This window comes from Antechinus flavipes, chromosome 4 (assembly GCF_016432865.1).
Source record: "Antechinus flavipes isolate AdamAnt ecotype Samford, QLD, Australia chromosome 4, AdamAnt_v2, whole genome shotgun sequence".
Classification (NCBI taxonomy): domain Eukaryota; kingdom Metazoa; phylum Chordata; class Mammalia; order Dasyuromorphia; family Dasyuridae; genus Antechinus; species Antechinus flavipes.
Genome location: NC_067401.1, coordinates 456634986 through 456660142, shown reverse-complemented (window position 1 = coordinate 456660142; position 25157 = coordinate 456634986). Strand labels below are relative to the sequence as shown.

Genomic DNA, 25157 nt, shown 5'->3' with positions numbered 1-25157 from the left:
AAAAAACTTTTCTGAGTCATACCTTGGCTTGGTTCATCATAAGCCCAACTGGGTAATTTAAGGAAATATGTTTTTTTTTCCTACCAGCTCTTATTTCTCACTCTATAAAGAGAGCCATACAGTTAGATTTCTTCTTCTGTTTTGCCTACTTGGGCCACCTTTTTTTGGTAACTTAGGAAACTAACATCTCTTTGAAATGATAGAAGTGAATGATAGAAAAATTCTCCATAAGTCTGAGCAAATGGGGAGAGATCCCAATGTTATTGGTAGCTTGCTCTACCCTTAGTCTACAATCCTGATAATTGTTGTAGTCTTGTGGCTCTCCAGGTAGCCCTGTGCTCTCCATTGTTTTCTGCTTCTCTGTTTGTCCTTGTTTCTCTTTCTTACCCCATTCCCTGACCCTCCAGGAGCCACAGATAAACAGGCATCTTTCACCATCCTCTTACCAACCCCAGTTATCAATGCTGTTGCTTCTTCTGGAGACACTGGCCTTACTTATCGTCAGTGTTCTCCTTGTTTAAGTTTTCTGTGGAGCTGATGGACTCATATATTTTAACCTGAGCCTTGTAATCTATCAGTCTTTGGCTAGGAAAATAAGCCTAATCTCTAAGTCCCAGAATTCTCAGCAAATGTTTAAGCTGTTGCTGCTGCAAGGCTTTCCCACTCTGTTCTCCATCAGTGGAACTGGAGTTAGGATGCCTCCTTCCGTCAACATGTCTGGAAGCCATCCGGAAGCTATTAAATAGGAAGCCACCCAACTGATGGATTGTTGCAGGGTTCTTTCAAGCATGACATTGCTTGTCATTAGTTTGGTTCTATAGACAAAGAGCTTTTCTTTGGCTTTCTGGGAAGAAAAAGTCTTAGCATCAGGAAAGGAGAAAGAAGGGCAGACTATCTGTTTAGCTTCTCAATACCATCAAGGGCTCCCAGATATTGAAGGAGTGAAGACAGAGGATTGACCACATGCACCATAGACCATACAATCTTGGCCCAAGGCTCAGCAGGGGGGGTTCCTTTGGGACAATGGAAAGGAACTGTCCCATTTCCCAAAATGGATCCATCCTCTCACTGCTTCCCTTTCCATTATTGGTTCAAGTTAATCATTGCTCTCTCCTTTTTCCTTTTTAAAAATGCAAATGCATTTGGAAGGAGAAAGAACTTATTCTGCATTTATCCAATGCTCTTCAGGCTCCTTTACGATGTTAGAGTTTTCCATCACTAAGTGACTTTCCCATGGGATTGCCTCTCATTTACACTGTGTGTAAGGTGTTGCAAAAGCCTTCACACAGTTTTAAGCTATTAAAATCATTAACTTGTGTATATATTGCTTGCCCATTTCCCCTCTTTCCCCAGAACACCAGCCTCCAGAGGTCTGGCCTGGCTTTTTGGTTTTCTTTCTATCTCCAGGGCTTAACACATATTAAAGACTTAATAAGTGCTTGTTGATTGATTGATCAGAGACTGGCAGAGCACTGGGAATCTGGTAGAAAGGGAATAAAAAGAGGAGAAGACTTGACAAGGGGCAGGGAGAGTGCAGACAAGCTGTAGCACCTTCTCCTGCTCTTCAGAGGCTGGCTTTCGTATTCTACTTCGCCTGCTTTTGTTTCTTCCCTTCTTCCTCTTCCTTCCTTTTCCCATTCTCCTTCTTCCCCCTTCTCTTCTTCCTCATTCTCTTCTTCCTACGCTTCCTTTTTCTTTTTTCTTTCTATTCCTACTCTCTCTTCATCTTTTTCTTTTCTCCTCCTGTTTCTCCTCCTCTTCCTCCCCCTCCTCAGGGTAGATTGATCAGAACTGATCTTAAACACACATTAGCTACAGGGAAAGGAACATTTTTCTTTCTTGGGTTTTCTATGAAAAGCCTCAAAAACCATCTAGGGCAGCTTGGGGAGGAGGAAACTCCCCAGGATACCTCTCTTCCAATCAGCTGCCAAAAAGATCTTCCTAATGGCAGGAAAGATCCTGCCATGGCAGTATGGCAGCCTACTACTCAATAAACTCCAGATCAAATAGAAATCTTCTGTTTCCTTTTTATGAATTTTAAACTCAGCCCCTCCTTCTAGTGACAGTGATTTCTCTGTATTTAAATTGTAGGCTCCTAGACAGCAGGAAATGGATGTCTTTTGCCTTTCTTTGTATTCCTAGAGCATAGCTCAGTTCCTGGAACACAGGAAGTGCTTAATAGGTGCTTGTTGATTCACAGAAGCAATGTCCCAAATCCCACCTCAGTACTCCACAGACATCATGTAAATGGTCAGTGTTCTTTTTTTTGTACCATGAGATGCAGTCATGTGAAGTCAAAATAAATCTTACAGTGGAAACCTCATATGTTTTAAAAGTAGAGAGAATAAAATAACAAGCATTCATTTAAGCTCATGCTTCGTTCCCAGTATTGTGCTAAGCTGAGGATGCAAACATTATATTGGCCTTGCTCTCTCTCCTTTGCTGAAGATCAAGTCCCTGTGCTGGAGGTGAGAGATGCAAAGGGGGAGGGAGTAAAATATTCGATATAAAATTAGGATTGTCTTCTCCCCCAATATTGAAACAGATCAAAAGTTAGCATGAGTTTGATCACACCCACTAGACCAACAATCTTTACAGGAGCAGAAAAATGGATTTCTAGCATGGTATTCCCTCTTTACCCCTGCCCTCCTGCTTCCTCTCCTGGTTATTCTAGAGCAAGGGGTGAGGGAGAAGCTAAAGATATCCAGTCTACCTCTCTTTGAGTCACCCAAAGTCATTCCCATGCCATGTGTTGGGGGCCAATCTTGCTATACTTGGGAGCTTCTACACAAGAAATAAGACAGAGTTATCCCTCTAATGGATGAAAAAATGAAAAGGAGGAGGATAGGATTTTAGGGAAAAAGGAAGAAGAGAAGATGATACTGGAAGAGGAGGCACTCTCTGTAATAGAGCTTGAATGCTCAGTGGTTTATATAGAGAAAGGACCTTAGAGTCTGGTATCTTATACTGCCAGGAGATCTTCAGAATCTTCCTAAGACAATTCAAATGGAAGCGATTCAGCTTCCTGGAATGAAGCTGGGAGACTGTCCAGGTTTCAGTGGTGTACGACAATGAGGTCAGTACAATGACTCTGGAGGCCTTCTTTTGGGTCTAATACTTCTTCTTTTCCACATTTTCCTTTGTAGCTTCCTAAGCACTGAGCTCACTCTGGCAATATACATGCCAACCTCATTGCCCTTGGAATTATGCTGCCAAATAATCCCAATGTACTGGGGATGGAAAATGCCATCCACATCCAAAGAGAGAACCATGGAGTCTGAATGTAGACTGAAGCAGTGTTTTATGTTGTTGTTGCTTCTTTGTTTTTCTAATGCTTTCCCCCCTTTTGATCTGATTTTTCTTGCACAATGTGACAAATATGAAAATATATTAAAAGAATATATTAAAAAAGTCTTTATCAGATTGTTTGCTATCTAGGAGAGGGAGGAGATAAGAAAGGCAGGGAGAAAAATTTGGAACATGTAGTTTTACAAAAATGAATGTGGAAAACCATCTTTACATGTATTTGGAAAAATTAAAAAAAACATTAAAAAAGAATTAGACTAGATAAAAAAAAAGCATTCTGCTAAAATAAATGGATTTAGTCATGGTATTCAAAACTTCTCCATTTGCTGTAACCCATGGTTCCACAGATGGATGGTGTAACACTGGCCAAAGGCATACCTGTGTTTCTTGGCTTTAACTGTAGGCCAAATTCAGCACAAGCAGCAGAGAATCGATGTCTCATCTCAACTTCAGTGGGTTCATTGAATGCATAATCATCTGTGAATGCAAAAATCATGCACCAACTCTACCTTCATTTTAGTCTTGGCTTGTAGAATTTTCAAATTAAGTATTTACCATCAATGAGATAGCTGACCTTGATGTGAAGGCATCTGACAACAGACCTGAAAACATCATACCGAAGCTTGTGAGCAAGTACACAGTGTTGTTTCACCCCATCGGTGACTGGGAAAGCATGAAGGAATCACGTATCATCCATGACTTGGCAAGTGTGCTGTCATGAAATTGACACACAATATTGTTGAACTTCTCTGGGCAGCCAAATTTCAAATAATTTCCCATAAAGATTTCATGATTGATAGTGTCAAAAGACCTTGGTTAGATCAATGAAAGTTGTGTATGGATCTCTGTTCTGCTGCTGGCATTTCTCCTGGAGATGTCAGACAACAAACGCCATATTGAGTGTTTCTCAGCCCTTTCTGAAGCCACACTGGCTTTCAGATAGATGATCATCTTCCAGATATGTGTCAGCTTATTAAGGAGGACTCTAGAAAGATCTTGCCAGCAATGACTGAGAGAGAGAGAGAAAGAGAGAGAGAGAGAGAGAGAGAGAGACCTCTTCCTCTATAATGTCACAGGAAAATATATTTCCTTTATCTTTATAGACAAGACAATGCCATTGTCCTTGAACTCCTGGGGATAATCTCCTCTTGCCACAGAACCTGGAAAATTTTGGTTAATTTTTGTATGAGTAACCTTGTAAAATCTCAATTGTAATAGAATCAATTGCTTTGCTGGTCACTTTGCCACAAGGGAGAAACTTAATGGCATTCAAAACATCTTCATTTGGAAATTTGATTAGAGAAAGATTGACTTCATCCTGAGGTAAACAATCAAAGACTACAGCATTGGTTAATGATGGTCTGTTGAGAACACTATGGGAGTATTTAACTCATCTCTCTGAGATCATGATCATTAATCAGTGTGGTTCTATCAGATGCACCATATGTTTTTGGTTCATAAATAGCCTTTAGGACATCATAAAAGTGCTTTGGATTGCTCCTATCAGTGTAAAAATGAATTGCATCTGCCAAGAACTGTTGGAATCTTTATAAACTGCTAACTCATTAGAATTGATCTGCTCTTACAAGAAGATGTTTTGGGCCAGAACCTGAAACAAGGTACTAAGTAGAACTAATTAATACAATGCTTGTGTTTACACCTTTACTCACTGGAGTTCACACCCTGCATCTCTTTAAGCTTAGTTTATGTTTTACTTTTGGTGAAGTTGAATGCTGCCTTCTTAGAGATAGGTCAACTATCTTGCTGGAAAACTCTGTGGAGTTCTTGCTTTTCATTGAGCAGCTTCTGAATTTCCCCATCATTTTCATTAAACCAACCTTGATGTTTGTGAGTGTTCTGACCCAAATGAGTAAATCCAGCTCTGTACACCAAATCTCTGAAAGCTGCCTTCTCCTTTTCTGCTTCACTGTTGCCAACCTTGTGTTGGCTCAACTGTCTCTCCAAGTTAGCAATGAACTGGCTCTAATCAGTTGATAATAAGTCTTCTGGTAGCCACCTTGTCTTGAAGCCACAGCTTTTGTTGAATGAATATTTTGCTTGGAGAAGATAAGTTTATGTCGGTCCAGCACTCTGCACCACACATTGCCTTATTTGTATATATATATAGCCTATTAAATACCAATGCTTGTTATGAGGGTGCATGTATGCCATGTTACTACATTTAGGTAAATGGAAGATTTCCATTTGATGGTTGATGATGAGAAGGTCATGAGATGTGCAAGTCTTCAGTAATGACCATTGCTATTGCTGTTTCCTGTTCCATTGTTCTCAAGGACTTCTTGCCATATTCTGGTAGTCTGAGTTGACACTAGCATTAAAATTACCCAGAATTATCAGCTTGTCCTCTTTTGATACACTGATGATAAGAGTCTCCAGGTCTTCATGAAATTCTTCTTTGACCTCTTTGTCATGGTGAGAACAGAATGACTGATGTTGATGGTGGCATTTTTTCTAAAGTGGCAATCCCATTGTGCGAGTCTGTTGTTCAGTCCTTTTGGTAGGCAGAAAAACTTGTTTTCTAGATTAGTTTGATGGCTATAGAAGCTTCATGGTGCTCCCCTTTGCTGTTGCTGTAACTACTCCAGAAAAATGTGTATCTTGCTCTAGCTTCAGTAGGGTAGCCTTGTTTCATTTAGGGCTGTAATTTGGATGTGACATCTGCCAAGTTCTCTTGCAACAAGAGCTGTTCATCCTTTACGTGTACTGGATTTTGTGTTGTCTCTGTATGTGCACATTCCATGTATTGATGGTGAGCAGAATCATCTCAGCAGAAGTTTTTGTACATTTTTTGGTGTGTTTTGACCACAAAGTGGGATCCCTATCTGCCAGAGTAATCAGGTCAGGATTGAGGAAGCAGACTTTTAGGACACCTTTTCTTTCTCTTCCTCATCCCATGAGGTGAGCAGGGTGGTCCTTAAAAAGGCTGCTCACTCACCCAGGTGGCTGCTGAATCCCACTGCTGCTTCCAATGAAAAGACAACCCTATGGCTTGGGTCATCTGTGGGCAGGGTTGTGACTACAGCTCCTGGGCATGCACCCACTGCTTCATCATTTACCTGCACAAGGCAAAAATGGTAAAAAGTTACTGGTGGTATCTTCGATTTCTTCATAAATTGGATTTCAGTGAGACAGAGTTGCACAAAGTTGTCAGTCTCACTTTCTCTTCGTGAGTTGTTACTGTCTAGTGGTAGGACAGAGTCTAGACAATTGGTTCAAGATGGATGACCTTGATATCTCTAAACGCTCCTTAGCACCTACTTCAGCTACTTTCATGAAAGTTGGAATACACTGCTCTCATCTGCCCATTTCACCAGGGGGAGCCTTCATATGTGTAGGGTAGACACTTCCCTGACTTAACCAATGGGTTTGATGCTCCTCCATTATTCTCAATCTGGTTTAGCCCATCTGCCAAAGTGATTTGCTGGGATTTAGCCATTGTACATACTAGAGCTTGTTGGACCCACAGGTGAGAATTAAGCCGATCAGGGGAATACCAAAGGTGGAAAGAGATCCTGAAAGGACTTGGCAACTCTCACACCAGAGGCACTAGACTTCCTTGAATATATCCTACACACCACTAGTCAGTAAACACTAAGAATTAAGCTGGAATCTGCAAACTAACCACTAACATCAGATTTATATCTAGTTATGTGACATTTTTTATCTTAAGCAAATAGAAATAATAAATCTGAGCCGGAAATTCTTTTATCACTTGTTATTGTTGTTCAGTAGTTTCCAGATTTGAATTCAGGAAGGTGAGTCTATCCATTGTACTACCTGTCTGCCCTAGAGTCAATTCATTAACAGAGGTAAAGTGAAAGATTAGAGAAACTCTGCAAGCTGCAGCTAGTCATGTGACTCATAAAAACAACAGCTTTAAAACCAATACAAAAAAAGATTCTCTTATCACACCATATTATCATTTTTTTAAAAAAATCAATTTTAACCTCTAAAAATCAACTCTGATACCCTGATCTAGCCTGGTTATCCAGGAACACTGGCTTGGTTATGCTCTGAGCCCTGACTCTGCTAGTTTGTAAAATGGGAAATAAATGTAAAATGTATAATAGCACCTTGGAGACATAGACTATTTGCAAAGTGTTTTGTAAACCTTAAAGTGCTATGTAAGAACTAGTTACTATCATTATTATTGTTACTTGTTAAATTTTGCCTGCCTGTGTCAATCCTCTCTGATACTGGTTTTTTCCCTCTTGAAAGGAGGAGGCTGGACAGCCTGATCTCTTAGGGATCTACATCAAATGGTTCCTGAGAGTATCTTTGTGAAGATATTCAACCACTTAAAAATGAATTCATTTACAATCATATTTATTCCTGGTTTATAAAACAAAGACATTTGGAGGCAATCCTGTTCTCATTCTGAGAAAGTTCTGATAACAAGAGCAGCCCTGAAAGGTCTGACAAGGTTCAGGAAAGGGTTAAAAGCCCCTTTTAAGAGTAATTATTGTAAATGCATAAAATAACATACATGTTGTCACAAAGGAAAGAAACTATATTGAAAATGAGTCATCAAAATACTAAATAAACATATTCCTAGATCCCAAGTTTAGAACCTTTGCTTTAAAGGAGTACCAGAATGTTCTAAGCTTGGTCTTCCTGGTTCCCCTTTCCCCAACTCACCACCACAATAGTCTTTTTCTGAGCTTCTCTGAGACTCAGAGACTCTGAAGCTCACCCCAAGGAGCAGGCTGGGGTTAGAAGAGGGTTTTTCAATCTAGTGATAACTCAATAAAATTCACTCTAAGGTATTCTTCAAAACCAAAATCTCTGAGTTGGAAATGGACCCCTGAGGCCCCTTAAGATTGCGTTTCATTCAGTCATTAAGTCAGTAGGGCTCAGCTAAGGGACAGACTGAGGTAGCTTCCAGCACTCATTGTTCCTGGGTAAGGGTGGATAATGGTCTCAATGCATGAATTTCATAGCAGTGGAAACACTAAAAGTGGTCTCGCTGTGGTTAAGCTCCTGCCTCTGTGCTTGGCCATGGTCAGAACCCAAAGTTATTTGGAACACCCGGGCTCCTCACCTTTATCTCATAGACTTCATTAAGTGAAGGAGCCACTCTTATCTACTCCCTGAGGTTAGTGTCCTCTGTCTCATTAAATTAGGGGGTAGCTACTTTGTATATATTTTGGATGGAGACACTCCCCTTGTATTTATTTCCAGGGCCATCTCCAGTCATCCTGATTCATATTTTGCCACTGCATCCAGATGGCTCTGGAGGAGAAAGTAAGATGGTGACTTTCCACAGTCCTTCTCACTTAAATCTAATTTACCTGTACAGCATGATATCACCTACCTGAGTCATGATTCTCTTCAAGAACAAAGGACAAACAATAACATATATAAACATCTATCTCCGTATTTCTTTTTAAATTATAAATATTGATATCTATTTGTCTATCTTTATTGCTGTCTATTCACTATACCATGATGACTTTACTTCTTTGTTTATGGATCTCTCTCTATATTTTATGTCTCTTTCTGTGTGTCTTTCTATCTCAGTCTTTCTATTTCTATCTCTTTCTATCTGTCCCTCATTGTCTCTGTCTCTGTTTCTGTCTCTTTCTCCATCTCTCTTTACCTCCTTGGCTCTCTCTAGAGAGACAGGCAAAGGTATCACAGTGTAGTGGGTAGAAAACAAATCTCCAAGCCAGGAAAGCTGGGGTTGGAGTCCTGTCTAGGACTGTGTGACCTTTGATAAGTCACCTAACTTCTTAATTGTTGAAATCTTTACAAACTGCTAACTCATTAGAGTTGGTAGATTATTGGTCTGATCTTACAAGAAAATGTTTTGGGCCAGAACCTGAAACAAGGTACTAAGTAGAACTAATTGATACAATGCTTGTGTTCACACCTTTACTCGTTGGAGTTCACAAGTATGCCAGATTCACAAAGTAAACTTTGTAACTGTGAGTTCACACCTCCCTTGAAGCTCTTAGGTCCAGAGAGCACTTTGGGAGAAAACCCATAATCCCTCTCTCTCATATCCCTTGTATAAAAGAAACAGACAGAGACTCTCGGAGGAAATTCAGCCAAATTACATGAAGAGAAGAGAGTCAAGTCAGAAGAAGCCACGAGTTGGAGTTGAGCCAGAGCCAGGAGAGAATTACTTCGGAAGGCAAGAGAGACAGATTCATCTTTGTGCTGGCTGGAGGCTGAAGAAAACAGAGGCAGAGGCTGAAGGACAAACCTTTGGATTTGGAGACCTTCGGAGGTCTTGGAACCAAGCAGAGAGATAGACCTCAACTAATCGGGCTGTATTGGAGGCAATAAAAGATCAGAACTTTTAGCACCTGGCTGCATTTTGGATGATTATTACTGTTAACTGAAAACCAAGGTGGCATTCAGAAAACCTCCCGGAGAAACCCTCTCCCAGAGAGAACCAAATATATTTTAAAGAACAAGAACACCACATTTTGGCACCCGAACAGGGACTGACAGACCCCTCAGTGGATTTCAGTGGAAAAGCTCCGATCCTGATTCAAGTGGAAAAGCCTCTGATCCTGATCCAGTGGAAAAGACTCCTCAACTCAGAAATTAGGACCAGAGGATGCTGATGGATGTGTGTGAGAGCCCTGATCGAGATCCTGGATCTCCAGAGAAAGAACAGCAAGAGCTCGCAGATGATGACATTCTGAAAGAAAGTGGGTCTGATCGTGAGTTGGATGGAGAGGGTGGGAAGGGCACTGATTTGGAGGAAGAGGAAGAAGATGCAGCAAGGACGTTGAGTCAGGGTGAAGAGGAAAATCATTCACATGAGGAGGACCGATTAAGTGAAACCAAATCTCAGGACTCTGATAATAATGATCAGAGCAGAGATCGTAAGAACTCTCCATGTTGGGAGGAGAAGGTGGAGGAGGAAGACAAGACAAATGATCTTAGAGATAAAGCCTCTTCAGTCACTAGAGAACTGGATGAACATGAATTAGATTATGATGAGGAGGTTCCTGAGGAACCCACAACTACTGCTCAAGAGGATGAGGCTGAGAAGGCTGGTGGAGAAGATGAGGATGAGAAAGGAAAAGGTACTCCAGAGGAAGAAGAGAAATCCAGTGGTAAAAATGGGGAGGAAAAAGAACACCCAGAATCTCTTAAGGAGAAAAAAAGAGAGGAAGATGATGGAGAAATTGATGATGATGATCTGGAAGAAGGAGAAGTAAAGGATCCTAGTGATAGGAAGGTGAGGCCTCGTCCCATCTGCCGATTCTTTATGAAAGGTGGGTTCCCCCTTTCAACAGGATGCAACAGAAACATTCTCGGCATGGATTTCAAAGCGGAGCAGCCTTCAGAAAGAAACGGTCATTGTACATGGGGGATGAATTGTAGGTTTATCCATCCTGGAGTGAATGACAAAGGAAATTATTCTTTGATCACAAAACCAGACCCTTTTCCACCCAATGGTGCACCACCTGTTGGACCTCATCCATTGATGCCAGCCAATCCTTGGGGTGGACCAGTTGTTGATGAAATTCTGCCTCCACCACCTCCAGAACCCCCAACAGAGAGTGCCTGGGAGAGAGGACTCCGGCATGCAAAGGAGGTTTTAAAAAAGGCAACCATTCGCAAAGAACAGGAACCTGATTTTGAAGAAAAAAGGTTTACAGTGACCATTGGAGAAGATGAGCTAGAATTTGACAAAGAAAGTGAATTTTTCAGAGAATGGAATTATCGGATTACTAGAGATGTCAGAGATACAGCACTTGAACCATCTTCAGATCCTTATTATGATTATAAAATAGAACGATTTTGGCGTGGTGGACAATATGAGAACTTCAGAGTGCAATATACAGAAACTAAACCATATCATAATTATCGACAGAGGGAAAAGGAACGAGAGAGAGAAAATAGACAGAGAGAACGGGAACGGAAACGTGAGAGAGACCGAGAAAGGGAACGGCGGCAAAGGGAGAGAGAGCGAGAGAGAGAAAGACGACGGGACCAAAAACGCCAACGAAGGAAAGAGGAGTGGGCACGAGAACGAGCCAAGCTAGATGAAAAAGACAGGCAGCACAGAGACCGGGACAGAGAAAAAGAAAAAGAAAACCCAAAACCTAGATTCCCTCAACCACCAAGCCGTCAATCTGAGCCACCAAAGAAGGAAACCACATTAACTGGCCCACAGATGAAAAGAGCAGATGAATGGAAGGATCCTTGGCGACGATCCCCTAAAAAAAAGTCCCCTAAAAAGAAACTTGGTGTATCAGTTTCTCCAAGCCGTGCACGGAAGCGTCGAAAAACATCTGCCTCATCAGCATCTGCATCCATTTCCTCCAGGTCATCTTCTCGTTCATCATCATACTCTAGTTCTGGCTCCTCACGATCCTGGTCCAGTTCCTCATCCTACAGCTCCTATTCTAGTCGCTCTTCTAGACACAGCTCATTCTCAAGCAGCAGTTCCAGTTCTCGTTCTTTTTCATCTTCCTCTTCTCCATCGCCAACACCATCCCCACACAAACCTTCTATAAAAACTAAAGGAGAACCTGCCCCACCTGCTGGAAAAGGAGAGAAGTCTCTGAAAAAGCCAGTTCCCCCTCCCGTGCCCCCACAATCCACGAAAACTATTACACCTGTAGCAGAGCCAACCAAACCAGGAGATAACAGAGAAGCCAGAAGGAAGGACCGCCCAACCAGAACCCCACCCAGGAGGCGGACCATCAGCGGCAGCATCAGCGACAGTACCAGTAGCTATAGCGGATCTAGTTCCCGATCCAGGTCATTGTCAAGATCTCTCTCTAGGTCCTATTCCCGATCAACTTCTGCCTCTATTTCTCCCTCCCCATCAGGGTCCAGGAAGTCCCGGTCCCTGAGTGAGAGCAGCGTGTCCTCCATCTCCAATGCCACGTCAAGTAGCAGTTCTGTTCGCAGTGCCGATTCAGAGGACATGTATGCTGATCTGGCCAGTCCTGTTTCCTCGGCCAGTTCCCGGTCTCCCACGCCTGTCCAGCTGAAGAAGGAGAAAGGAAAGTCAAAAAAAGAAGACAGTGTTAAAGAAAAGAAGCGGAAAAGGGAGGCTCCCACAAAGCCTCCCAAATCCACAAAACCTGCAGCCAGTAGTAAATCATCCCAGCAGTTACCACCTCCCCAACAAGTGCTCCCGCCACAACTTCAGCAAGGAGGGTTCAGCGCTCACAAAGAGATCAAACCGACATTATTAAATAAGGCAGCTGATAAAGGAAGCAGGAAAAGATATGGACCATCAGACAAGGACAGACAAACTTCTCCTCCAGCAAAACGAGCTAACCTATCTCCTGGAAGAGGTTCTCGTGATAGGAAGCCAGGTGGGAGAATCTCTTCTCCTTAACAGGAATGCCAGAGAGGACAGAACCCCAAACCATCTCTGACTCAACCAGATAGGAAACGCCAGCTGTCCCCACAGTCCAAGAGCTCTTGCAGATTGTCCTTGTCGTTGATCTTTTAAAAACTATACAGCACACGTCTCCTTGGTTCTCTACAGAAAAAGATTTGGATCCAAATGAGTGGAAGTTCGTGGGAGAACAGCTAGGTGAATTCTACAATTCTCATCCAAACTCAATTTCTAAAAATATACTTTATACATACAATTTAATACAATTGGTTATAAGAAATTATTTAAGTGTTAGAATGAAGAAAAAAAAAGTGCAAGAGGGAGAGGTGCCAACTATACTACCGTGTTTCCCCGATAATAAGACACTGTCTTATTATTTTTTTTGGACAGAAAAACACCAGAGGGCTTATTTTCAGGAGGGGGGGGGCTTATTTTAATGAACATTGACAGCAATTTTAATAAACAGGTAAATGTGAACAAATAAAAGTACCTTTATTCAATAATGATCATGTCGTCTTCTTCAACAACATCGTCATAAGTGTCCATACCCTGAATTCCATTCTGGATGTCTTGCGCCTCTATTTCCTTCAGAAGAAGTGGACCCAATCTGTCATGTCCAGCAATATAGCTCTCTTTAAATGAACATGTCTTGTCCAGGTAACCTGCTCGTAGTGCCTTGGCGCCACAGCTATCAGTCATTTTATCCCATGACTTCTTCACCCAAGTCACGACTTCTTGCAGACAGGGCTTCACAAAGTTTCCACACTGATTTCTTTTCATTCTATTTTCAATGTAGTCATTGACTTCCATGCGCAAATGGTCCTTGAATGGCTTATTTATTGCAATATCAAGGGTGTGGAGATAGGCAGTCATTCCTGCAGGAATTATTACTTGATCTATTCTTCTCTCTGCAAGGAAGTTCTTCATTTCTTTAGCGCGGTGAATGCTGGCTGAATCCCAGATTATCAGACCTCTTTGGTTACCTCGCATAACAAGTGGCAGCATTAAATCAACCCACTTTCTTATAACGGCTTGTGTACACCAGGCTTTTTCGGTTTCAAGAATGTAAATGCCTGATACATGTTCAATCTTATCTTTCTTGCCCTTACTGATGATTAGAGGTGTGGCTTTCTTTCCATCCAAAAGAATTGCCAAAACACAGGTGACCTGTGTCCTTTCATAGCCAGTGGTGGGAATGTAGATTGACGTTGCACCCCTGTGATGAATTGTTGTTTGAGATCCTTGTCCCATAAACACTGCAGTTTCATCCATAGCAATCACATTGCAGGTTTGGTACTTGGAAATGTCGATCCTATAAATAAAGGACTTGAATGCAAGTGCATGTTTAATAACTTCAGCATCTTCTAGCTTAAATAGTGTTGTTGATCTTCTTAGGGACAATTCATACCATTGAAGGAAACTATCCAACCAGTGTTGTGATGCTTTGAATCCTTCTGAGACCATTTCAAACTCTGGTGCCACTGAAAGGGCGAATGCTTGAATATCAGCCCTGCACACAACCAAGGCCTTTGCTCTCCTGTCAGCAATCCATTCACCAATGAGGATCTCCAAGTCAGGATATAAGGGTTGCCGACCTGATCCAGACGTGCGCTTTTTCCCTTTTCCCTCATCCACCTGTTGATTGAGGTTATTATAATCTGCTCTCTATTTTCTGACCATTTGAAGATCCAAAAGTTTTTCTTTACAGAAAACTGGAAGATTCCTGCCATGTGACTCCTCTACAATTGCTTTCTTGTACTCAACAGTATAGCTCTTCCTTTTTGTACTCATTTCTGGGGATCAAAACAGACAGAATAATAAAATTATGACCATCAGTCCTTCTTTTCACTCCATCATGCCCCTCAATAATGTTTTAACCCCATCATGCTCTCTGAGTGCTCCTTCTATCCTTTATGATGCCCCCTGAGTTCTTCTTTTATCCTCCATCATGCCCCTTTTATCCTCTATCATGCCCCCTCACTCCCGCTTGCATACCGAGTTTTTATGTTGTCCTACCTCAGCTCTCCTCTGCGGCACTGCTCTCAATGGCGCCAGCAAGCAAATCACTAGGGAAGAACAGGATGATGCGCTCACTGCTGCAGCTCTGATTGGATGCAGCTCGGAGCTTGGCGTGTGTTTCACCCGGGGGATGGGTGGGGGGGGGTACGGTGCATACAGAGGGTATTGTAATGTAGTGTGTAGTGCAGGGGATCACCTTCACTACAGTAGCAATCTCAATAGGGCTTATTTTCAGGGGAGGACTTATTTTAGAGAAATCTTACACAGTAAGGGGAGGGCTTATTTTTGGGATAGGTCTTATTATCGGGGAAACATGGTAGCTGAAAAGGAGCAAGAATCAGATAAGAATGGAGTTAAGTACAATTCTGAGTGTGATACTTTACAGCAGAGGAATTAGATCATTCAACATCTCATGATCCTCCCCCCTCAATTAACCCTTCATGTGTAGAGGAAGAAGGGGGAGGAAGAGAGGCAGAAGCACAGTCAGCTTCTCCTGTAAAGCAGAATTTGACAAGATTAGAAAAAGCATTAATTAAGGCAAAAAATGAAGGAGAAGATATATCTGATTTTATAAATGCATATCCTGTGATTGAAAAGCTTGACTCTTCAGGTCAAAAAGAGAGAAAATACACTCCTTTTAATTTGGGAAAAATTAAAGATTTGAAAAAGGGTTGTACTATTTATGGGGCTACATCCTCTTATGTGAAGATGTTACTAGATAATTTGTTTTATGAAATTCTAACCCCGAATGACTGGCAATCCATAGCTAAGACATGTCTAGAACCGGGACAAAATTTATTGTGACTTTCAGAGTATCATGAGTTATGTAGGATTCAAGCCCAATGCAACAGGCAAACAGGAGCTATTGTACAAGTTGCTTTTGACCAACTAGCAGGTGAAGGTCAGTATGCAGAGAATTCAGAACAGATTTATTATCCCATAACAGTGTATGAGCAAATTTCTAAGGCTGCAATAAAAGCTTGGAATTCTCTCCCTGGACAGAAAGATGGAAATAATACTTTCACAAAAATAGAGCAAGGTCCCAATGAACCTTTTGCAGATTTTGTGGGACATTTGCAAACAGCTGTAATAAGAACCATTGGAGACAATGCAGCAACAGAAATAATGACTAGACATTTGGCTAAGAAAAATGCCAATGAGGTTTGCAAAAGGATTATATGGGGGCCAGACAAAGATGCTCCTTTAGAGGCGATCATAAGACGCTGTGCCACAGTGGGCACAAATGCTTATTATAAACAAACTATGATGAACATGGAAAGACAAGGTCCTTCTTGGCAAAGGAATTCTAGAGAAACTCGTCGATGTTTTCAGTGTGGAAAAGTTGGACATTTGAGAGCTCATTGTAGATATAGAGATAGAGTGAGAAGACAGGGTGAGAGAAAACCCAAAACCCTATGTCCAAAATGTAACCGAGGCTTTCACTGGGCCTCTAAATGTATATTGACCCAGAGAAATGAGAGGCAGGACCCAGCTCCAAAGTATCAATCAAAGGACAGGTGGGGCATGATAGCAGCTGAGGTTACACCCAGAGAGACTTTAGAAATTCAGGACGCTGATGTCATCAACCAACAGAAAAGCAATCAGGATTACAGTTGGGAAGAATACAGGCCTTTTAAGACAACAAGGCAGTATCTAGTGCAAACAGCTCCAATGTAATTACCAGATGATGAGGAGAAATCCCCAAAGTGGTAAATAGAAGGGAATTAGATAGGTTAACTGCTTGGGGAAGAGGGTCTGCTTATATTTCCACAGGTGGAGAAGGAATCAGATGGCTGACAATGAGACTGTCAAAAGAACTTTAAAATCTTCAGCTTTCAGTTCCTGAAAAACCAGCAACAATCATTGGATTTCTTGAGATGAAACAGAAAAAGAGAGAAACTTCAAAAGAGAATTAAGAAACATCTGACACTAAAAGAGCATGGCTAACAATGAGACTGTTAAAAGGATTCTTAAAATCTTCAGGAATCATTGGATTTCCTAACACAATGAGACTGTTTTAGTTCTTGAAAAACCAGCAAGAATCATTGGATTCCTTGAGATGAAAAATTGTTGATGAGAATATTGCAGTACTTCAGAGCTTACAGGAATTATTAGATTCCTGCCACATGAACTAATGGACAATGGATTCCTTATGGACTATTTCTAGGACTTATGGACATGTGTAAATTCTCAGGTTGATTCATGTTATTTGTTACATTACTACTAGTCTGTGTTATATTGCTATGTGCTATTGTAAATTATGTATAATGCCTCCCATATTGATGGATTTACATATACCATGTATATCTGTTTCAAAGTTCTGGCCCATATTGATGGATTTATGTGTACCTGTTTCAAGTGAGCCCCTTCAGAAACCTGCTAATCTGATTTGACTTCCTATTTCCTTTGGTGTTTTCATCTCCCTTCCTGAGGTGTCAGGGAAGGCGTGATCACCTTTTTTGGGGGTTCTCACCTCCTTGAGAAGTCAGGGAGGTCATGACCACCCTATGTTCTAAAACAAAAGAAAGGGGGAGATGTTGGAATCTTTACAAACTGCTAACTCTAATTAGAGTTGATAGATTATTGATCTGATCTTACAAGAAGGTGTTTTGGGCCAGAACCTGAAACAAGGTACTAAGTAGAACTAATTGATACAATGCTTGTGTTCACACCTTTACTCATTGGAGTTCACAAGTATGCCAGATTCACAAAGTAAACTTTGTAACTTTGTGAATTCACACCTCCCTTGAAGCTCTTAGGTCCAGAGAGCACTCTGTGAGAAAACCCATAATCCCTCTCTCTCTTATCCCACAATTCCTCTCTCGTATAAAAGAAACAGACAGAGACTCTTGGAGGAAATTTAGCCAAATTACACAAAGAGAAGAGAGTCAAGTCAGAAGAAGCCATGAGTTGGAGTTGAGCCAGAGCCAGGAGAGAATTACTTCAGAAGGCAAGAGAGACAGATTCATCTTTGTGCTGGCTGGAGACTGAAGAAAGCAGAGGCAGAGGCTGAAGGACAAACCTTTGGATTTGGAGACATTTGGAGGGAGCTCTTAGAACCAAGCAGAGAGATAGACCTCAACTAACCGGGCTATATTGGAGTCAATAAAAGATCAGAACTTTTAGCACCTGGCTGTATTTTGGATGATTATTACTGTTAACTGAAAACCAAGGTGGCATCCAGAAAACTTCCCCGAGAAACCCTCTCCCAGAGAGAACCATATATATTTTAAAGAACAAGAACACCACACTTAATGATCTTGGCAATCTTTAAGACTCTAAGTCATAGAGAAGAGGATAGTCTAGATTGGTAGGAAGAACGTCCGAGAGTTCCCTTTCCCAATGAGATCATGGATCAGTCCCTTTCCCTATGTTTTTACTTCTCCAATCATGCATCATTCCCCACCGGGGGATGTCAGGAAAAATGTGCTTTTATCTTTATGTCATGGGGACTGCTCAGTGAGCTTTCAGGCCTAGAGTATGCATGGATTTCTTCTTCGTGGTGGATCCTGTAGAGTCTGCCTGGTGTTCTCTGCCTATTCTCCACAGAGAGCTTGAGTAACTCCTGAGGAGTCATACGGGATGACGTGTCACTGTGAAGTCTTCTGGTTGGTGGAAGAATGAGAAAGACTAATGACTCAGAGAAGCTGAGCCAGAACTTCTGCTCATCTGCCCTTTTCCAAATGAGGAGGAAGGGCTGGACATCTGCTAGGGGAGGGAGCCAGTGCTGGTCTCTGCTTTAGCTCCAGGTATTCCCCAGCACACGGTGCCTTAGATTCTGCTTTCCTATGTTCTTTTAGGAGAATGAGGATCTGCAGATGGAAGGTACCAAGTTATGACTTTGAATTTAAATTCAAAGTTTCCTTGGAAGTTCCACCAGAAGTCCAGCAATAGAATAGGGAGCAGATCCTGCCATAGCCACAAGAGTTCAGTGAAGAGCCAACCCTGAGGAATAACCTGACTGACTCAGCACAGGGTGAATTGGCAGCCAAAACATCATGGCATAAAATTAGGGAGCGACTCATTCACAGTCTATGGCACATCTGGAAATTAACCTGTTTGGATCTCCTCAGAAGGAGAAAAATACTTCTAGGCTGAGTAGCAGCCCCTTCCCCCAGTTGTGGCCCTATTTTCTAGCTCACATTTCTCTTGTGCTTTATAAAAAATATCATTTAATCCACACAACAGTCTTGTGGGGAGAGTACTATTGATATCTTCATTTTACTGGTGAGTAAACTGAGGCAAAAAGGTAAATACCTTAACCAATTACTCACAGTAAATCTCTGAGGTGGGAGTATGAATCCAGGTCTCCCTGACTCCCCACAGTGCTTTTGCTTTCTGAGTTGTGGCATTGATAAGGAAAATCAGGGGGAAGAGACTAAGATGACTAAGAAAACATGGGGAGCCTTGAGTTTGGGGGTTTGAGAGGGGATCTTACCTACCAGTCAGCTGATGAATGGGTATCATGATTTCAGCCTTTCTATGGTAACTCTTTGAAGAAGGACAAAGCTGCTGGCTAGCCCACTGCTTTTCCCTTCTGTCCCAAAGAAAAGTAAAGGAAACAGGTAAGGAGCCTCATCTTGGAGAACCAACTGTGGCTCCCCTTGGAGCCTTTTCCATCAACCAGGCAGAATGATTCAAATCTTGTTATCTCATCTGGAGATGGATTCTGATAACAGATATGGGGGACATCTCACAAATAGAAATGAACCGGGTCATTCCTTAGGTCACAAGCCATTCTGGGATACTTCCTCTTTCTTTGGGACCCGGACACTCTCATTTATGTGTTTTACCTCTGAATTAAGAATCTGCAGGAGAAATAAGACAACCATTTTGCTCACTCTTTGATTGGATCTTCTCCAAGAAAAAAACCCTGTCTTTACTACTTGTTTCTCTAGTAAGGGTTCCATGGGATGATAGTGTATCCCCAAGAATTGCAGAAGATTCATTCAGCATCCACATCATGGAGCCCCATAGCAGGATAATTGTTTCCTCCAGGGCACTTTAAAGTTTTACTTGCACTGCCTCATTTGACCCTCATCACACTTCTGTTAGGTCACTGCTATAGAGATTACTCCCAGTTTAAAGATGTGGAGCCTGAGGCTGTGATAGTCTAAGCAACTTCCCTAAATTCACACTGCTCCTGGCCCAAGGCAGGATTCTAACTAAGGTATTACCGACAGCATAGTTAAATAGGAGAAGGAAAATGAAAGCGAGGAGGATTTTGGTACGCAGAGGACCTGCGTTCAAAACCTAGCTCTTCCACTAACTGGTTGTATATAGTTACTTAATCATAGTAGGGCTCAATTTCTTTATCCATAAACTGAGGAAGATAAACTCAATGACCTTTGCAGTCCCTTTCTTGAAAAACAAATTCATTACTGCTTTTTCTTTCTTTTTTAAACAATATTATCATTTCCCAATGGCTCTACCCATGATGTCCCTACCACTGCCAACAATAGAAGCCTCTTATAACAAATAAGTAAAATAAGTGATCACGCTGGACACGTCTGAAAATGGATGCCTCATTCTTGGATTGGTTACCCCCTTCCTTTTTAAACAGATAGGAATTCTGCTCCACCATAAAATCCCCCCAAGGTGCTTTTCTGTTCAAAATGCACACCTCTCCAACTATAGTCCAGTGTTCCATTCATTCTACTACTTCATGGCCTCAGAACAAGGACTCTGGGACTCAGAATGGCAGATAATCAGGGAATTCTGTTGAAAAAGTTGAGGGTTTCCATTTCCAATCTTGATTTTATTAAGAAGAAGTAATGGAATGGAAAGAATGTATTAGTATTGTATAGTGTGGTATCTTTTTCTCTCCTCAGGGACTTGATCTGTTGCTTTTAGCCTAAAGAACTTCATAGCTGACTCTCTTCAATTATTTCTTTTTTTTTTTTAAATGAAGCAATTAAAGAGCATACCAGCCACCCCTGGGTGAGCTATCTCCTGTCTCTGATTGTGTCATTCCAATCTGTCTCGGGACTCCACAAGAAGTCCATGTAAATACCTTCCTTAGTGATAAGGTGACCAGATGTTTAAAAAAATTAATAATGTGAAATACCATGGGCCCCAAGATCACAAGAAATTGAAACAGATGAGCAAGCTTCCACCCGTTTATTTCATGTTTTTATTCTGATGGAATGGACATATTTGCAGATGGAGTAAAACAGAAAAAAGAGGATCATTATGAAAAATACATATTATATATGTAGTTTGGGTTTTTTTTTTAAGAAAAGTGTGTAATAAATTCAACATGGAACTTTCAAAACTGTTTTTTGCTTATCTGTAATTCCTTCCGACTTTCCTTCTATAAACTTCTATGCATTAAAATATGCTTCTTTGAATCCCTCACTTTTCTTTTTTGGCAGTGCTTTCTCTACTACTGTTCCTTCTACATTTCCTTTTCCAAGAAGAAAAACAACAACAATAACAACAAACAAACTAAAGAAAGATCATGGCAATAAGCAAATTCTAACAAAACAAATTCTCACACTAGCTATATTCCTAAAATAGATGTTTTATAATGCATCTCAAGTTCCTTATCTATGTTAGGAAGAGTATTTGTATTGTGAAGAGTCTTTTAAAGATTGTTGTTTTTGAAATGCTATTGCTGTGTAAGTAAGTTTCCTGGTTCTGATTACTTCACCCTGCATCAGTTGTAGAAGTTCTTCCAGGATTCTCTGAATTATTTTCAGCATTTTTACAGGCCAATTATTTGATGCCCCTGTAGTTTCCAGTTCTTTGCTTCTACAAAAACAACTGCTAGAAATATTTTGTTCATAATTCCTCCCCCTTTCTCCTTCTCTTTGGGGTTTAGATCTCATAGAAGGATAAGGTATGCATAATATAATGACTTTGGGGGACACCATTCTAAATTGCTTTCTAGAATGACTGAATGAATTCGCAGCTCCATTGCCAGTGAAGTCTGTTTATTTCTGTAATCTCTCAAAAAATGATAAACAAAGAGAAAAAAATTATTTTTTTCTCAATGAATGGGTATAAAGTAGAACCACAATATCACTTTAATGTTGATTTCTTTAATTATTAATGATTTGGAGCATTTTCCCCAAAATTGTTTTCTCTAAGTTACTTTTATACCAACAGAGACAATTAAGTATTATCATTTCTCTATGACAAGACTTTGATTTCTGAAGTCCCAGACAGCTGGAATATAGAAGCCAGACCTTCTTCTGGCATATTCTAACATTAAGGCTTGATACACACGAGTAAGTATTTAGCTGGACTACAAAGGCAAGAATTCACACATAGCCTAAGCTTTCACTTCACTTTTGCTTAATTCCTTATGTTGCTTTTCAGTATCTAGTGGGACGAGTCTCATTTCTGCCATACTTCTTCTTTTGTGTTCCTTTGCCCCTCTTGCCCTAACTTGAGTTGCTCCCTACTCTCTCCCTATCTGAATTACCCTTTCAGTACTACAGGAGTAGGTCACTGATGTGCTGTCAACTTAAGTTTCAAGATGTCATTGAACTCCTGACTTCTCCTGAAGTCTTCTCTCACTGAGCCTCATTGACAGCTGCTTCCTGACCTTTCATAGATAATTTTAGATTTGATTATATTAGTTCTTGGCTCTCTCCATTTCTTTTTTTCCCACTCCCAGTGTCACTTCCCTACTCTAGTCCTCCCCATTTCTTTTCTTAGTATTTGAATAGCCTCTTAATGTTTTCCCTTTTCCAAATCATCCTTCAATAAAATTTTGGAAATATGGTTCTAACCATATTGTTCCTCTTCAAGAACCCTTCAATGGCTTCCTCCCTCTAGAATAAGCATGGCATTGAACATACACACCTGATTTTCCTTCCCTTTTCAACCTTATTTCACAGGAGCTCTCTTTTGGTGCCCTCCCAGCTACATTTGGGTTATGATCTGTTCCTCAAACTCGACACGCTGTTTTCCACTTCCAAGTTTTCATCCAAGTTCAAGCCCAGGAGTGGTCTGAAGTCTTCCTTCCTCTTCTCATTCCTCCAGAATCCTCCTCTTCCTTCAAGTCTCCACTCAGATGCTACCTCCCCCAGAAAGGCACAAGCTCAGGGCCCATGTCCATCCTTACTTACCTCTCTCTGCTCTTCTGACTCTAAGCTGGACATGCCTCAACATGGATAGCTTCCCCACTTCCTTCCTTTTTAGTCTTTTTAATGTATTGTCTTCCTCTAAGTATCCTAAGGGAAGGAACCATTTATTTTTTATTGTATTTCTATCCCTAGCACTTAGTTCAGTTCCTGACAACCTGTGAGAGATGAATACATACTTGTTTCTTCCTTTAATATTTTTTGATACATTAATAGATCTGGGAGCTCACACCTTGTTTTATATTTAGCAAATAGTAAGAGTCAATCATCAAGTATTTATTGAGTGCTTACCATATATTGGGATACAAAGAAAGAAAAAAAATTCCCTGCCCTCAAGGAATTTACAATCTAATGGAGGAAATGACATTTCAACAGCTATGTGCAAACAAGACATAGGCAGGAGAAATTTGCAGAGGAAAGAACAAATTGGGGAACCTGGAAAGACTACTTGTGGAATGGGAAATTTTAACTGAGATTTTAAGGAAGTCAGGGGAGCCAGGAGGTGGGGATGAAGAGGAAGAGATGGAGGACAGCCAGTGCAACTGCAAAGAATCAGAAGATGGAGTTAGTGTGCAAGGATTAGCAAGCAGTCTAATTTTCTGGGTCAAAGAGTATGTGATAGGGAGTAAGGTATAAGAAGACTGGAAAGGTAGGAAAGGGCAAGTTATGAAGGATTTTAAAAGCCAAAAAGAGCATTTTGTACTTGATCCTGGAGGCAATGAGGAGTCCCTGCAGTTTGACTGGAGAGTGACATGATCAGACCTAAGCCAATCTTGGCAATATAATGAAATAGTCCACTCTGAAATATCATCTGGTGAACCTGCCTATTCATGTGTTATACCTCTTTGAAGAGTATCATTGATATCTGCATTGATTATTCTCATCAAAACTTTGTAGAAATGGAAATGTAGCTAAAAATTGGAAGCAGGGTAGTGCTGGAACCACCTCAAACCAGCTTAGAGTTAATTATTGGAGAACTAATTATTAAATTTTCAGTATGAAGTTTTATATCTTGAAAACTGGGAAATACTACAAAATAAGGTTTAATTTATTGTTTTGTTGTCTAAGCTTAAGAAAGTGGTGACGAACGTGTAAATAATGCAGAAAAAATGTAAAATTTTTCCTACAAACCTGTTTCCTGTCCCCTTTCCCCATCACGAACCGGTTATTAAACATTTACCAACAGGTTCTTAGTTCAGTTACTGAAATTCTTTTGATCTTTTTTTTTTTTAAGTAGCATTAAGATCCAAGATTTTTTTCCCAAATGTGTAGCAAATAATTTGAGACTCAATCCCTCAACACTCTTTAAAGAGCCTCTTTCCCAGAATGAATTTACTTTGGGTTTACTTGACCTAATCCAGCTGCTCTTTCCGCTTTGTTTTTTAAGCACAATTTGGCCTTCTTCCAGTAGAACTTCCAGGACTGTGGTTTCTGGGTCCAATGCAGCAACTCTAACAGCATGGATGAAGTCAAAAATTTGTTGTAGTAACATGGACAGAGTTTTTCTATTTTCATCTGTTGTTCTTCTCTTCAAATGCTCTCAGGATGATGTGACCTCATTGAGTTTCTCACCAAACTTGTCACAATTTTTTTTAAATTTTCTGATTCTTATTGTTTTATGATAAAATACAATTTTATCATAAAACAATTTATGAAGAGGAAGAGATAGAGAACAGCCAGCGAAACTGCAAAGAATCAGAAGATGGATTGTACTGTGCAAGGATTAGGAAGCAATTAAGTTTTCTGGATCAAAGAGTATGTGATGGGGAGTAAGGTGTAAGAATACTGGAAAGGTAGGAAAGGTCAAATTATGAAGGGATTTTCTAATTTTCAAGTAAACCAAGGCTGATAAGGGAAGCTAAGAACAAAGAAGTTTTTTTAAAACTGTATTAAGAGGCTCAAAAAATGACCAAGAGTGTTGTATGTTGTGGCTGGATGCTAAAATCATCAGTGGAGAGAAGGCAGAGTTGCCGACCTCTTAATTTCCTTCTGTTTCCTTTGCCAAGGAGAAAGACTTTCATAATGGAAGAGACAGAATGAAAATGGTGGTCAGAAAGCAGTTTGCAAACCTTAAAGTCTTACATAAGCCTTCTTTAAAAATCCTGACATCTAGTGAGTTAACCATCCCCTAGCACTGGGTTATCTGAAAATTTGTGAAGCAAAAGACATAGTTTGATGTAAATAAATTTTAAAATGTTAAATTTATGGACCACAAACAAATTTGAGGTTTGTTGTTTCCAGCAATGGGATGTATCTTTCTTGACAGCAAGTATGATTTTATCTGTCTTTGTATCTCCAGTGTTTTGCACAATGCTTTGCACATAATAGGAGTTTAATAAATGCGTGTTGACTGATTATATCCTTCACTAAGACCTCCTGCCAGGCTGACATTGACT

General features: G+C 40.7%; 1 protein-coding gene across 1 annotated transcript; it reads left to right on the top strand.

Annotated features, from left to right (window-relative positions):
* The first annotated feature begins 9588 nt into the window (after positions 1–9588).
* LOC127561666 (zinc finger CCCH domain-containing protein 18-like) lies at positions 9589–18230 on the top strand. The gene is given in 2 exon segments (XM_051996843.1): positions 9589–12741; positions 18218–18230. Coding segments are annotated over 2 exon segments (2859 nt in total). The 5' UTR covers positions 9589–9895.
* Positions 18231–25157: the final 6927 nt, after the last annotated feature.